The 15,872-nt window shown below is 47.1% G+C and overlaps 4 protein-coding genes across 4 annotated transcripts; 1 reads left to right on the top strand and 3 right to left on the bottom strand.

Moving 5' to 3' along the window:
* Window positions 1–2,727: 2,727 nt before the first annotated feature.
* On the top strand, window positions 2,728–4,842 carry ARB_03116 (pyridine nucleotide-disulfide oxidoreductase family protein; the record flags this gene model as incomplete). Its single annotated transcript, XM_003010369.1, has 5 exons — window positions 2,728–3,172; window positions 3,255–3,593; window positions 3,665–3,942; window positions 3,997–4,690; window positions 4,769–4,842. 5 exons carry the CDS (start codon window positions 2,728–2,730, stop codon window positions 4,840–4,842), a joined length of 1,830 nt encoding a protein of 609 aa, XP_003010415.1.
* An 871-nt stretch (window positions 4,843–5,713) lies between these two features.
* On the bottom strand, window positions 5,714–6,662 carry ARB_03117 (uncharacterized protein; the record flags this gene model as incomplete). Its single annotated transcript, XM_003010370.1, has 2 exons — window positions 5,714–6,474; window positions 6,536–6,662. 2 exons carry the CDS (start codon window positions 6,660–6,662, stop codon window positions 5,714–5,716), a joined length of 888 nt encoding a protein of 295 aa, XP_003010416.1.
* Window positions 6,663–9,094: 2,432 nt separating this feature from the next.
* ARB_03118 (acetyltransferase, GNAT family family) lies at window positions 9,095–10,162 on the bottom strand (the record flags this gene model as incomplete). Its single annotated transcript, XM_003010371.1, has 2 exons — window positions 9,095–9,988; window positions 10,049–10,162. The coding sequence occupies 2 exons, from the start codon at window positions 10,160–10,162 to the stop codon at window positions 9,095–9,097; spliced, it is 1,008 nt and encodes a 335-aa protein (XP_003010417.1).
* A 2,324-nt stretch (window positions 10,163–12,486) lies between these two features.
* ARB_03119 (uncharacterized protein) lies at window positions 12,487–14,046 on the bottom strand (the record flags this gene model as incomplete). The annotated part of the gene is made up of 3 exons (XM_003010372.1): window positions 12,487–12,660; window positions 12,799–12,987; window positions 13,045–14,046. The coding sequence occupies 3 exons, from the start codon at window positions 14,044–14,046 to the stop codon at window positions 12,487–12,489; spliced, it is 1,365 nt and encodes a 454-aa protein (XP_003010418.1).
* Between the last annotated feature and the right edge of the window lie 1,826 nt (window positions 14,047–15,872).

Consider the following 15,872-nt stretch of genomic DNA (forward strand, 5'->3'; position numbering starts at 1 on the left):
CTGCTATCTGGGACCCTTCTTTCCATCCAAAAGGTGAAAGCAGGGCAACAAGTATCAGCTCCAAACTCGGCTGTAAGATTCTTCAACGGTTGACTGCTTCAGAAAGTCTTACGTACGGAGGACACAGGACACTCAATCACCCCCCTCCCCCTCCCCCATGTGTTGTAATCCCACCCCAACCGCTGGTCACCATTCACATTTTGTCATTTACTGATAACATATACCCTGCTCGGTAGTATGGATAATAAGACAAATCCGCTGGGGAGGGGGGGATGCAAGACGAAAGCAAATATGGTAAACCAAAACGGGGCATCCATCATTCTCTATTGGAGGAGTTCCGTTCATATCAGCTAATTGCGACAGCCCTGACGTTTCTTTCATCATGAACCAAGCTATCACTGTTTGCTCTTTATACGGAGTACAGGCCGACCGTTCTTTGTGGCCTTACATATCCAGAATGCAACGATAGATCAGCCTGGCCTGATCTATCCTCCAGGGCTTGTTATTCCAGGCTGTTCTCTCACAGCTGCAATAATACTGAAGCTCTTGGTACACAAAATACAACTGCGAATAACCGCTTTATACCCCGTCCTTTGAGCATTTATAGCGCATGAGGGATTAAAAAAAAAAAAAAAAAAAAAAAAAAGGGACAGTCAGCGAGACCGTCGTCGAAGAGAGAAAAGAAAGGCATTGCTGGTAATGCATATAATTGCAGGCACGGCGCGACGGAACCGTGAATTATTACCCTAGCGGTGATGAACATCACTTGCTCAACCCATGGTTTCTGGTCCCTTCTGCATTTAAAAGGCCACATTTGAATAGCGATCAGCCGGGTCAAATCCGTTAACCCGCAACTAATCAATAACTAATCACCTGGTTATTTGGTCGCACTGGCACTGCTAATATTACAATATCAACCGTGATATTTACAAGATATAAAGGAGTTGAAGATGACAAGGAAACGTGGGGCATCCCGAGAGGGTCAGACATCGGCTTCAATCATCCGTCTTGTCCTAAGACAAACAAATATGAAAGCCAACTGATCTGATGGAGCGGAGTACTCCTATGCCGAACATTTTCCTTCTCTCATTCATCGATCCCCGCTTGCTTGCTTGCTTCCCGCAATCTCGCCACTTTCATTAATGATATGTAAATTCGTCTCTGGACAAACCAGGAGTTGTGTTCACATATGCATGAAGCAACGAGCATTTCGACCTGGAAAAAGAAGCAAGAGGGAGGGAAAGGATTCAAGAAGCAGAGTGATGTAAGACCGAACGGCGTCGTGGCACATGAGATCTTTGATGGGACTGGAAGTTGGGGGCGCTGGGTATCACGAACGGTCCAACAGACATAAAAAAAAAATCAAGGCAAAGCCTGACGTACGTTCCCTGGCAGAATCGGACTGCTTAAATGCCGGCTGCTGGATCAACTACTGTTCCCGCCTGCCATGGCTGCTGTCGTGTAAGCCAGCTATCCAACTCAACTGTTGGATGCCTTGCCTAGAGGTCGGTTTAGATGTAACTCATTGGTAAACGGTGTTCTTTTCTTTTCCTTTGTGGGTAGATGTTAGATCAAAGGGGGGTAGAACCACGCAGGCATAACTAACTGTTAATCTCTCTGCTGTTATGCCGTGCATGCTGGCGAGGAGGAGCATGATTAAACAGGCAATCAGCCGAGCTGGCCTTCCAATCGATATAGGCTGGGGTACTCCGTAGTAAAAACGGCCTGTCTGTAGAGACCCGTCCACCAGGCTGTGACCTCATCGCACTTCTGCGAGCAAGGCAAGACGTCTTCACCGTCATCTTCGGGCTCTTTTGGGCAGGCTGAAGTGAACATCGGCCGCGGAAATGACATCAGAGCAGACTGGGGCCCCTGTGTGTACGGACTGACGGCAGTACATCGGGGACATTACTAGCATCCGTTTGAACATATCTAGTTCCCATCCGGCTTCTCCAGCAAGGATTGACATTGTCTTCCTCCTTCCATCGTCCTCTGCCCTCTTCTTCTCGCGGCCTTGGGTCAGAATGAGCTTGCTCAGGCTTCGGACCGAGCCCGCTCAACCGGTCAACCGGTCAACACAGGCTGCTCTGGCTGCTCTGGCTGCTCTGGCGGCTTTATGGTCAAGTCTGACGCTGTCTCTCGAGCAGTAAAGAGGCCCCTATGGCGACAAAGGACGGCCGTATCGTCTGTCAGTACTGTCAATGGCCCTTTTGCCCGTCTTTCGACTGCTGTACGGAGTAGTTCGCTGAACAGTCCATCCTGTCCCTGCAGCAGCAGCTCCAGCTCCTCAACGAGTTTATCGTGCCGAAGCCGAGGTTCCCGCTCCGCCGCCGGCTGGCCTCTGTCCTCGCTATATCGTCAGAAGAAAGGCCGTAATAATAACATTAATATCTCCTCAAAGGCTGATAGAGAGCAACCGTCCATCCTGTGGCTGAGCTGACTAAAGGCCGCCGTCTCTTATCTTGCTGTCTCTCCACCGAAACCGGCTAGAAAAGCCACATTAGAGCCAAAAAACGTGATTGAGACAAAAAAAAAAAAAAAATAAAAATAAAAAATAAAAAATAACATCTGAAAAAGCTGCTTTGAGACCTTTCTTTGACTCATCTTTGCAATCTTGTCTGCGGCTCGATGCTTGCTCTGCTCCGTCCTGGCATCTCGCAGTAACTGCATTGCTGCTCCTCTGTTGACGCAGCGGCAGCTCCATCGACACTACAAAGCAAGTTAGTTATGGCTGCAAGAGCTCCAGCGCCGCTGCTCCGAGCAGGCTGGCATTTCCCATCGTCTCCAGCTTTGCGCCGCTCGCTATGCACTCTCACGCCGGCGACGAGACTGCAATTGCACCGTGGCGTGCCGCAGCTGACCAGGGCTGCGCAATCTAGCAAGCTGGTTGTTGGCGGTGGCTCTCGCAGAAGCTATGCGGACGCCGTCGTGTCTCCAGCTTCAACAACAGCAACACCAGCAGCAGCAGCAGCACCTCCACCGCCGCCGCCTCCTCCTCCTCCTCCTCCGGCACCCAAGCGCAAGAGGTTTAGATTCTTCAGATGGACGTACCGGTTGATAGTGCTCTCTGTCTTGGGAACGACTGGATGGACGGCCTACAATGTATATCGACACCGGAATCCCGCGGAGCAGGTTTCACCGGATCCAGACAAGAAGACCCTTGTCATTCTAGGTATGTAGACAGACGCCTCTCTCGCTCGAGGTAGCTTGATACCATCAAAATCTTCACGGTCTGACTCAATTGCTCTGAATAGGAACCGGATGGGGCTCTGTGTCTCTCCTGAAGAAGCTGGACACTGAAAACTACAATGTCGTTGTCATCTCGCCGCGCAACTTCTTCTTGTTTACTCCCCTTTTGCCATCATGTACCACCGGATTGATAGAGCACCGTTCAATTATGGAGCCTGTCAGGAACATTCTCCGCCATAAGAAAGCTACCGTCAAATACTACGAAGCTAAGGCGACCAAGATCGACTACGAGAACCGAGTTGTGCATATCAGTGACGAGTCGGAGATCAAGGGCGATACCTCTAGTACACAGGTCCCATTCGACCTTCTGGTTGTAGGAGTTGGAGCCCAGAATGCCACTTTTGGTATGCCGTACTATTACACCAGGCCGATGCGTCCGCAGGAAGTTGCCGAGCTAACAGTTGCTGAAATATAGGTATTCCCGGTGTCCAGGAACATTCCTGTTTCTTGAAAGAAGTTGGTGATGCCCAGAAGATTAGAACCCGCATTATGGACTGTGTTGAGACCGCCATATTCAAAGATCAGACTCAGGACGAGATCAAGCGACTCCTCCACATGGTCGTCGTGGGCGGTGGTCCAACCGGAGTAGAGTTTGCTGGTGAACTGCAAGATTTCTTCAACGAGGATCTAAAGAAATGGATTCCGGACATCAAGGACAACTTCCAGGTCACCCTGGTTGAAGCTCTTCCAAATGTTAGTAATCCTCCTTACTTGATGTTCTCGAAATCGGCACTGACGCTTTCTTAGGTCCTCCCTACATTCTCAAAACAGCTGATTGATTACACCGAGTCCACCTTCAAGGAAGAGGCCATCAAAATCCGAACTGGTACCATGGTCAAGAACGTTACCGACAAGTACATCGAGGCCCAGGTCACTAAACCAGACGGCTCCAAGGAGATTGAAAAGATTCCCTATGGCCTGCTGGTCTGGGCCACTGGTAATGCTGTACGGGATGTAGTCCGTGACCTCATGAACCAAATACCAGCTCAGAAAAAGTCTCGACGTGGCCTGGCAGTCAACGAATACCTCGTTGTGAACGGCACCGAAAACATCTGGGCCGTCGGCGACTGCGCAATCACCAACTATGCCCCAACCGCCCAAGTAGCCAGCCAGGAAGGAGCTTTCTTGGCCAGACTATTCAACACCATGGCTAAGACAGATCAGATAGAAAAGGAGCTCAGCCATCTGTCTGTCGCTCAATCAGAGGCCAAGGACGATTCAGACCGTAACAAAATATTAGATGAGATCAGAGCCCTCCAGCAGCAAATGAGACGAATAAAGCAGGTTGGGCCTTTCCAGTATTCTCACCAAGGAAGTCTGGCCTATATCGGCAAGGAGCGTGCTGTAGCCGACATCAGCTGGTTGAGCGGAAACATTGCCAGTGGTGGTACCCTGACGTATCTCTTCTGGCGAAGTGCCTACCTAAGCATGTGCTTTAGCAGTAAGTTTATACCTTTCCTTACCGTCTACATATCTTGCACGTCAGGGGGGAAATTGATCTAACATTCTCAATCTACAGCACGAAACCGTGTCCTTGTCGTCGTCGACTGGCTCAAAGCCAAACTCTTCGGCCGTGACGTCTCCAGAGAATAAATGCCGCCGCTTTTCCATTCTTCTACCATCATAGATCTACTTTGTTCATTCCCATGACCCAAACCTGAAACCGCATCTCTTACCCACATCAAGCGTGTTATCCGTGAATCCACCACAAAAGTATAGCCGAAGGCAAGTGCGTTTTGCTAATAATAGTAGCTATGGGGCTAGCTCTCTTTTTCGCTTGTATGATATCATTCACTTGTCCCTTGACGGTCAAATCGCTATATATCCATAAAAAAACTATGTTTTCTTATCTTCGTGTTTCCTTATCGTTTCGGTGGTGTTTTGGGCTTTAATGTGTGGGTGGCAGTGCAGGTGGAAGGATATATATCTGAAATATCTATATCATGACGTTTTAATACCGCTTATTCTCATGGACGTGTCACGCACTTCAAACTACCCATTCCTACAGGGGGCTTTCTCGGGAACCGAGAGGGATATATATTGTCTCAAGGAGTTACAAAATGAACAAAAGAAAAGAGTGCATGTAGATTGTTGATGACGCCTGTGCAGACCCGTAGAACTCCTCTTGAGATGCCACCAGAGTACCTCCAAAACCCCAAATGGAGAACCGTTTCGCCATTTCCCACCTGAACAAAAAAAAAAAAAAAAAAAAAAAAAAAAAAAAAAAAAGGCAATTTGTACATGAAATACTGAAGATCTACACAGCCATGCAAGATCTAATCGGGTATGTAAATATAGACAACGAATGGGGGATATAAAAGCCGCAAAAGAAGCAAATGGTATATGAATAAGTGTGAGCAACGTTAGCTGGAATGGTTTATCCCGTGTCAGAAGGCTGCTTAGTGGAAATATCCACGGCAGCATTGATATGATAAGGAGAGCTAGACAAATCGATAGATTTTATCTAGCTATTGTTAAGGTGTGAGCGAGGGCGGCCTGCTGTAGCCGCCGTACCTGCTTCGATATCTCGAACGCTGTCGCCGTAAGACTCTCGGTGGTTGAAGAAGGTCATGGAATTGTATGATGGTTCGATAGGGGTAACCTGCGTTGCCACGGACCATGGGTATTTTGATACCATGGACTCTGATTGTGTGGTGGGTGTATTGCGGGAATTCCGATCCAAGGTGGAAGATGTTGACACCGGCCTGTCTCCCACAGAGGGCCGGTCTAGATGGAATATAGATGATGAGTGTGTACTCGTCGCCCTCGGGAAGATCCTGGGCGGCTTGTCGATTTCTGTTATGGTTTCACGGAGCAGAGGATTGCCCCCGCTGCCATCTCGGTGATGTGTAGACAGCCCTTCCAGTTCATTCTCTGTGTCCGTAGAAGGGTTTCCCCTGATGTGGAGCTTCGGAGGTCGACTTCCACCTATAGAATTATGCCAGAATTTCCGTATGCTTGACGATGACAGCATTCCTTGGGGATGGTTGTATGGCTTTCCAACGTATGGTTTTGGTATAGATGGTTTTGCAAAAGTTGATTCCGGGTTCCATTCTAAGCCACCTTTTGCATTGGCAGTTGATTTTGATCCTTTTCCTGCCTGGCTTATTTCTGATTTCCCAGTTCTTGTTGAAGCTTGACGTCGTGTAAATGTTGAACGGTATCGGGACCTTCTGCTTCGCCATCTAACAAACCAGAATAGTGATATTCCAACAATGATAACAGCTTCAAAGACTCATTAGCTGTGCTTGTACTGTTTGTTTATCGTCTATAAAATAAGTCTTACCTATTACTGTTGTGATTAAGATTGCAACGCGAGGCGGCGGCTGGCCACCAGAAGAATCATCGTCTTGACTGGATTCGAAGGGAGCAATAGAGTCACCCGGTTCTTCATCAACTCGTTCGAGGGCCATCTTCTCCAATCTTATATGTGGCATAACTTGGGGAATGCGGGTTGGGACCGAACGTATATGTTCGATATGCATATTTATATGGTATCTTGTCCTCCGTCGCTATACTTCTAGAAACCAAAAAAGAGACAAGAATCTCAAAGAATACAATCCAGCCTTTACTTCAGTCTAGACTAGAAGTTTAGGTCTGTTTCGATGATTTATTCCTGGCAGCACACCACTGTGTAATTGGTATCCTTAGTTTGGGATAAATGTCGTTTCCGTCATTCGATTTTCGTTTCTCGATTTCGTAACCCAGAACAAGGGATCAATTAAGAGAAGATATTTTCGATGCCGCGCGTCGACCTTACTCCTCTGGTTTCTGAGGCATGTGTGTATAATTTCAATCGAAAGGGGGGCTGTCTTTTCTCTGGTGCAGTCTGAAACAATGGCCCGGTCGTCCAAGCTCCCTTACACTTAGTACCAGAAATGTCGGAGTAAAAACGATAGGCCTCACGAATGAAATAGAGGGTAATGAGAAGGGGGGTATCAAAAGCTGATAATAACTCAGGCAAGATATAGGTCTTCACACCTCTTACCAGACACACTGAAGAACGGTCTTAGGGCATATCTGGAAACACAGTAAGGTATATAAACGAATTACACTCCGAAAGGGAGCCTGCAAGCGAGGACAATTCGGCAATCGTCCCGACAAGTGAGGATTAGGGATGAGTATAATGCCTGCGAGAGATCGGTGGGGTGACAAGAGTCGTTCGAAGATCTCAAAAGGTACAGCATGCCGTTTATGGAGTATACATGATCGAGATGATGATATATACGACGTATAGCAGCCGATGTGAATACCTAAGGGACTCCCGGTGCAGGGGGGGTAATAGGTTGGATATATGTGTAAACACACACATATAGGCTTATGACAAGCATCCTGCTGTCATGCATCTCAACTTCCGGGAAGGCCAACCTTAACCAACAACTGGGACACCATCCACACCACAGGAGGCAGAAAATTCTCTTCGGGGATCCATGCCCCAGGACCGCAGGGGGCGGGAAGGGGAGGGAGGCAGCAAATAGGATGCAAAAGAAAGAACGAAGAGGACAACGATGACATCGTCAAAGGTGGTTGATAGTCGAGGAGAGCACCAGGTAAGGAAAATGGAAATGAGGAAAAAGCAAAAGCGGTTTATTTCCTCGAAACAGATTTTCGGATCCCCTTGTATCAGCGTGGTGGATTGCCGCCTGTAGCCATGAGCACCACCCTATTGGAAGAAGGCATTAAAAATAAGGCTGCCAGGCAATCTATTCTTGTCGACGGATGTAAGAGAAAATGAGGGTCTGCCAGGAGGATGGGAGAAGCGGTAAATGTCTAGGACCGCCAGATATCCATAAAAAAATATTTATAGATGTGATGATGTATAGATCTTCCGTCCACATGGACGGGCATCTCCAGGAGGATCAAGCGCAGGAGGCGGCCGTCCGCACCGCTAAAACCGTACCACACGAACGGATGATACATTTGTTGACTTAGCATCGCACCAGGGGAGATTCTATGACCTCAAATACTGCATATCATTGCTGGCTGCCCCCCACAGCCTCTTGGGGACCTGCTCGTGGCAAACAGCCATGAATCACGGGCGATTCTCGCGGCATCGAGGCCCGTTTTCCGGTGCTGGGAACGAGTCGGCGATGTTTCCCCCAAAGTTTGGAGCCCCCGAGGGATTGTCCCATCCGACCAAGGGTAAAACCAAGGCGAGAGCCGGTCTATCTGGGGCTTCCCTGCCGAGATAATGTCCGTAATAAATTGATGTCGCCCCTGGAACGGCGGTGCATTTGCACCCGAGGCCATGTTTCATGTTCGTCAGGGGTTCGTGGCTTTCGCGGCCACACTGATAGGCGAACGTAAGCAAGGATCGGTACAACGATCTCAGATGATGTTGGGCCGATGGGCAGATATATGCCGGTCGATAGATTTGATAAAGTGTTCAAGTCCTGTTTGGGACGATATTCAGGCGTGTACAGATAATTATATACAAGGGGGCAACAGATGCACATACGGAGCATTTGGTCATAGTAGGTAGGCAGTTCCGCCCGTTGCTTACATTATTTGGCTGATCTACTGCGTATATCTTTGTCGATAACTGGCTTCAAACCAACATCTCGGCCTGGTTCGCTCTCTTGAACGCTCATGTAAGGAAAAACAAGGGAAATGGAGCCATTGGCAATTTGTCCCGCAACAAGAAAATTATGATGTGCTATCAAAACGAAAACAAAGGGGAAAGGGGGGATGGCTACTCAGCACTCCTCGGTTTCTCCTAGAATCTCCCAATCTCACTCGTTTAAATGCGTCTCTTCAACTCTGGGATTTCGGCTCTCGGATCATGCAATACAACTGGATAATGGCCGGTCAGCAACTCACAGATAATCGAAGAAGAACCGTTTGATCAAGGGAGAAGGTTGGTTCTCACCTTGCAAGTCTCCCCGTTATCATCACAAACCATGTCCCTGATCAGCTTAAAGCCGAATCTTTCGTAGATCTGGATATTTGGGACCTGTTTTGAACTCTCCAGGTAGCATTTCATCCCCTCTTCGTCTGCCTGCTGGGTCACAATGTTGACAAGTTGTCTTCCGATACCCTTACCATGCACTTCTGGTCGAACGGCAACCACATTACAGAAGTAGTACCCTCTCTCATCTGTCCAGAGTTCATCCTGGACATTTGCCTGTGCCGCTTTCCAAATTCTGTATCGTTGTACACGCAGGCCCCCGCGACCCATAAAGCGGATGTTGGTCAGGAGTTGACGGAAGCTCAGGAGCCATGTTTGAAAGTATGTAAACCAGCTGTCCGGTTTCGATCGCGGCTGGGGTAATAACCACATGGCAACGCCGACGACGCGAGCAGGGGATGAGGAGGACGATTTGTCTCGTAAAAGGCTCGTTCGTTCATGAGGCTCTTGAGGTCCCTTTTGGTCATCAGGCACGTCACCGGCCGACGGGACTTCTCTCGCTACGTAGAAAAGGCCATTTTTGATTCCCCATAGGCATCGATTTGTTAGAGAAACATCATTTCTGTCTTTTGAAAACTGCAGCAGATATTTGTCGAAGAGCCACTCAGAAGCTCTCGCGGATGAAGAGGAGAGAGAACAGCCAAACCTCGCCCTCTCGCTGACTCCCCTCTCCGGTCCGCGAAACAATGTACTATGGTCAGCCTGGTCATTTCGTCTCGAGATATTCTTTTCTCTTGCATATAGCTTTTCGAATATCGGGCTCTTTCTTTCTAAATACTTGGAGTTTATAACGAGGAGAGGATATGGCCTGGCGGTTATATGCATGTATAGCTACTTGGATATTTCCACAACCACACTCACATCTCTCGCAAGTTCGCAGACAGTACGTACCTTTGATACATCAAATACCCAGTTAAAATAGGGGTCATCAGCAAAGCCTGTCTGGACACATTCGATTGCGCCAGGGATGTCTTCTTTGGTCATACGTCTGATTTCCACTAACATGTTGACAGTATGAACTGGCTATGGCACCGTTGACTATTCCGCCTTGAAATATTATTTAGTTTAAAAAGCCGATCGAAGAAGTCGGACAAAATGTATGAACGTTGTGTACTGCGTGCGTACAGCGTCATTAAATGCTAGTGAGAGAAGCAGGATTGTGATGTAGGGCTGTGGTGATAGGGATGATTAAACTGACGCCTAACACGGCTTCGAATATAAATACGAAAGGGCCAGGCAAATCGCTGCGAAGCTTGCAAAAGCAAACATCGCCTATCCGTGTCCGCTGCCTTGGCCTTCTTTATAACCAAAGCAAACTAACGGTCTCCACTTACTTGCTTGTCATGCGGAAGGTTGGCGTTCCCTGTCATTATCATTGGCGAGTGGTGCCTTCTTGGTTTGTGCAGTTTATACGATTATATCAATCCAGACTGCATGTTCCCCGCGCACATGAGATGTTGATATTGAGCGCCAAGTCCGTGCTCGGTGATACGTGGATGATTAGTTGGATATTTAGCTGGATAACACCTTGCTTTCGATGATTTGAGGCGTCTTGGCGTGGCTGTTGGTAGCCTGGAAGCGAGTTTGTGTTTCTCAACAGGTACAACAACCGTTTGATGAGTTTGGATAACTTGGCCCTCATATCGACATGGTGCGAGAGCGGCCGGTAACTCACAACTCGTCGGCCAATTTGTACTAGCCGTTCATCCACGAGACCAGTTTGCCCTGGAGCTGATGTTAATATCCGTATGGAGTAGCTATTCTGTATCCTAGGAAGAATAAATGATAACTCTGCACCAGGACTTTACCTCGAAAATAACCTCCCTGGTCCACTATTGGTTAGCACGCCCTGACTATTGGGGCTGGCCTATTCTCCCCACCGCCTCACTGTTGCTTCTCTTTAACTTTGAGATAAGGGTGCGTTGGCTCCCGCAGACGGTGGTCAGAAAGGGGTAGTTAACTTTGGGCATTAAATAGGGCGTGGAGAAGAAAACACAACGGCGAATAGGGTAGAGGAAGAACGTATCGTCCATAGCATGAGGTCCGAATGGAAAGTGGAATCCCATCCCCATCTAAATCCCCTAAATTTTGGCGCGCGCCCTTGACGTCACCTGATTCTAAGCGCTAGATCACGTGGTAGAGTATTACGTAACCAAGTGAGCGCGAAATTAAGCTTAAAGTCGTGGAAACTACTCTTTTTCCAAGATTAAATATAATAGTAATATTAAATTTATAACTACTATATTAAGCTAAATAAGTATTATTTATTATTTAATAATAGCTATACTAAATAAAGTATTTAGCTAAATATCGAGGTATTTATTTACTAATCTATTGTGCTCTGAAGCTCAGGTCATGTGACATTCCCTCGAGCTTCCGAGAATTTTTAATGTGAGCCTCATCCTAGGATCATATCGTCAAATAGGCCTGCAAAGTCACATCTGCAGGAGCGCCCGTCACGCAGTCCACAGTTTTCATGCGTACGAAGCCACTCCTTCTTTTCACTCTCCCCACGACGGCTATAGAAGGACTGGTGGCTTGTTAAAATGATGACATCTTTGCAATCGTCATTGCCATCGAAGATAGCCATCGTCGCCTCCAAGAGGCCTTTCACACCGTGTTGCACTTCGCGGCTGTCACCATAATACGTAATGATACGAAACTTGGGAGTAATCCGCTCAATCTCGCCCTGCCATCAAAGGTGATCTCTCCTATATTCAGTGTCAATATAGTTAAGCCTCGCTTTGGTGACGACATCCACAAACCTATCTACTCTGTATCTTCAGCATCACTATCGAAGATGTCACCACCGACGTCTGCGCCAAATAGATTTGTGCTGCTGTCATCTCCGTTCGACACCATGTCCGTCCGATACAAGTAGCAGAGGGCCGATATCTGCCGAGTTGACGATGGTGAAGTTTGACTATCGAGTGTTAGCATCGGTGTGGTTTGATAATAGCTTACAGATAGTTAGGTAACAGGCCCCGCTGTGCAAATTATCCAAACAAGGGCCCGATCACCGCGGTTACCGAGTCCACCGTTCAATCGATATATCAAGGGGGTCTGGCGATGGCCTCACACTCACCGATGTTGACAAAACTATCTGTCAAAAACTTCACCTCTGCCCACTGTTATAGTGGGCTCATTCCTTTTGGTGTAGTGGCAGACTTTGATACTATCACTTCGATCTCACTAAAAAAAACGCCAGAGGAACCTAAAAAAACGCTGTAGAGCTTGTTAGCCGTCCGTTTTTTGATATATATATATATATATATATATATTTCGCGCTACAGGGTAAATATCGTATAGGAAATATATATAGAGAGGACTTACTCACTTTGCGATAGGCGGTGGTTGCTCTCTGCTGTTTCCAGATGTGAGTTTAGTGTGTTGGTGATGTTGTTTTTCTTAAGTTCAAAAAAACGAAGGAGATGAACATAAAAATATGATATCTTGAACGTTAATAATTCTCTGGATATCAGTTCCATTTGGCGATGTGCAACCTATTCTGGACGAATCCAATCCGTCTGTTTACATGCACCCAGCTTTGCCGCAGCTTCGTCAATCTTATCCGACATCCAACCTGAAATGATTCTAGGTTTACGGCTGCCCCATCGAACCACTTTTGACGTACGGCATACTTTGTCACCAAAGGAATACTGGAGACACTCTAGGTCTTTGGTGCAATGTCTTTCGCATTCTGCTGCCGTTTCAACTCCAGCTGCGATATCTCGGGAGCCATTATCCCAATCTTCTCCCGTGGTATTAAAACGAGGTTGGGCAAGCTTCTGGAATACATCGCGATGAAGTAAGAGGGCTGAATTGCCATTCTAATGCTCTAGTTAGCATTTACTTTTTCAGGTTTGATATTTTTGGTGCAGCTTTACCTCTTTAAACCATCTCTCCTCAAATTCCCATAGCTCTCTAATATCCTCCGAGCCCATGTGGTGATAGGCTATTGGAGGATAGCACCAGGGCAGTTTATTATAGCTGGACGAAAAGGGATCAAAATTCCAAGGCGTCGAACCTTGGAGCATCGGCCAGGACCAAAGAAGGCCGACGCCTGCGTCATTTAAAGCCTTCCCAAGAATTTCATCACCCGCCCAGTGCTCACCTGTGAGTGTATCCCATTCCTTGACCAGAGAAGAATGGTACTCGACAACACGTTTCAGAGCCACTTGGGACAGTACAAAGCCAGATCCTCCGTGGGCAAATATAGTATCTCCAATTTGCATCTGGTTGCCAAGATAGTATGGCTTACTGGAGTCGAAGTTCTCGAGCCAGGTTGCTAAATTCTTCCAGACTATATACGTATCTGCCTCCATGAAGATATACCATTTGGCATCATCTCGAAAGCGGAAAGTTTCGTGCATCATCGGGAGGAACTTCCATTTGTCCAAGATCCAGCCAGGGTTGCTTGGTTTCCCAGCAGGTGTGCTCACGTCGTTCGATGGGTCAGTGTTCGATAGAGTTTCTCTACCCGCAGCCCTAAGGCGCCTATAGAGTTCAAATTCCGGATGCTTATCTTTGATCGCCGCATTGACGTTTCGCAGAACATCATAAATATGAAACCCAGCGAGATCCTCCTCATAGTCAGAGAATAAAGTGAAGTGAGGGACGTATCGCAAGGTAGTGTTAAAGTGAACGGGAACTTTTGCTACTGCTTCGGTTGCACCGGTTTTTAACACAACGTGGACGTCTTCTAGGCCAGCTATTATCCGAGGTATCTCTTCTGACGGTGAAGATGGAATATTAAGGGCCCCATTATCTTTATAGTATAAAGGATAATTTGACAGGAACAGATAGCCTGCCACAAGAAAGCTAAGAAAGGGAGAAGCGAGATAGATCCATCGGCGCAGAGGTTTTCTTCCGCTCTTTAGGGGTACCATGGAGAGAGGGCTGATGTGAACTTGACGTTGCGTTTAAATGAAAGCGGGTAGTCGAGTGCGCATCCTAACTCTTTTTAATGACCAGCCATCACCGAGTGACGTCTTTAGCGCCCAGGACCCCTGTTGAGACATACAGTAAAGCCTGGGTATATCCATCGCTCTACGCGCCGTAGTTGCATATAATCCTTGCAAATGGTTGGGCAACTCCAGGTGATATGGCTACTTAGCGACAGCGAGGCCCCATCCAGAGATATGGGATAGGCTGGATATCCCTACAGCTGTATGCGCCGTATGTGATAGCTATATTTAATCCTAGGTGTGATGATCCGCACTCAAAAAGGGCGCAGCAATCACGGATATATTGCAAGCCGTTGGCCGTGCAGTAATGATGTCCTTCTCCTCTCGCCTCTCCCGTTTCGCCCACAACAACTCCCTTGTTTAATGAAAGCTCGACACAATGCGACCGCTCTGGAGCATTATAATCCCTTGGATAGTCAGTTACGCTTTGGCCGAATGCCCCTTGGAGGAGCTTCCTTTGCCTGAGCAATATACTGATGGAAAATTTTACTACCCAAACGGATCTCCTCAGTGTGTGAGCAAAGGATCTCGTTTGAATGTGAGCTGGTCTTCAATCTTTGAAGCGACGAATCTCTATCTGATCCAGGGAGGAGATTTTAATAGCCCCGTTGGAATTGCCTGTAAGTTATTCTCAGCTCCTAACGAGAGCCTAGAGCCACTTACTAACTATGCTCGAAGTAAACACGGCATCCACTTGGTATGACTGGACTGTGAACTATCCCGACGCAACAAACCACTCAATTCCGTTTGTCTTCCGCATAGTCAACGCTCAAGGCTCAAGGGAAGCGCAGCAAGGCGGTGGATTCCTCAGCGGCCAGTTCTATATCAATTTCGGCTCGGATCCAAGAGCATCCATTACAATGTCCCCGACAAGTACTCTGGCAAGCACTACGGGGAGTTCCTCTATGTCCTGGACTACATTACCCAGTAATACGAGCGAGGGAGAGCACTCACAAAAAGAAGACGATAAATCACCCAATAAAAATCTCGCCCTAGGGCTGGGTATAGGCTTGGGTGTGCCGTTTTGTTTAACTGCTGGAGCTGTCTTCTTCCTTATACGGCAGAGGGCTAAACAGTCTCCTTTTATTTCTCGGGGTTATAAAGGCCAACCAAGTAATATATCACATCCTGACAAGTCATTTGAGCCATTTGGGCCTGAAACTGTGCATCGTGATCCCCAAGAGTTATATGCGGATGGCAGATGGAGTAGACAAGGCCTTTCTCATCAACCCCAGAATCGGCATGAGCTAGGATAAAGTCTAGTAAATAATGTATATAGTTAATCGTCGAACCAAAGCTATGGACTAAAAAAGTGACATACTGACTTCGTAGTAGATAGTTAATCAATTATAACGATATTGAACGCAACTTTTAAGTTTATCTTTTTGCTCTTAGTTATAACTACATAGTTATATAGACCAGGTCTTCTATTTAACAGGACCTCATCTTTTGCTAACTTTCTTGAAGTTGCACTCATCCTAAAACAACCTTTCTAAGGTAAAATAAGCTATAAACTTTGATCGAGCCTCATAACAGTATTGAAACCTACTCTAAATGAAGACACACCTATATGCTCAGAGTAACAACTCCTAAGTTTACAGTTACTTACCTACACTAGACTCTGACGAAATTTTACTGTCGCTAGCTACCACATTATCGTGCCTAATAAATCGTGAGAGATTTCAGACATATTCGTGGCAATGGTAGCATACCACCCCAAATGTAATAATTGCTTGCTTTAATTCAGA

This window comes from Trichophyton benhamiae (assembly GCF_000151125.1).
Source record: "Trichophyton benhamiae CBS 112371 chromosome Unknown contix01456_5.r1.exp, whole genome shotgun sequence".
NCBI classification, from domain to species: Eukaryota; Fungi; Ascomycota; class Eurotiomycetes; order Onygenales; family Arthrodermataceae; genus Trichophyton; species Trichophyton benhamiae.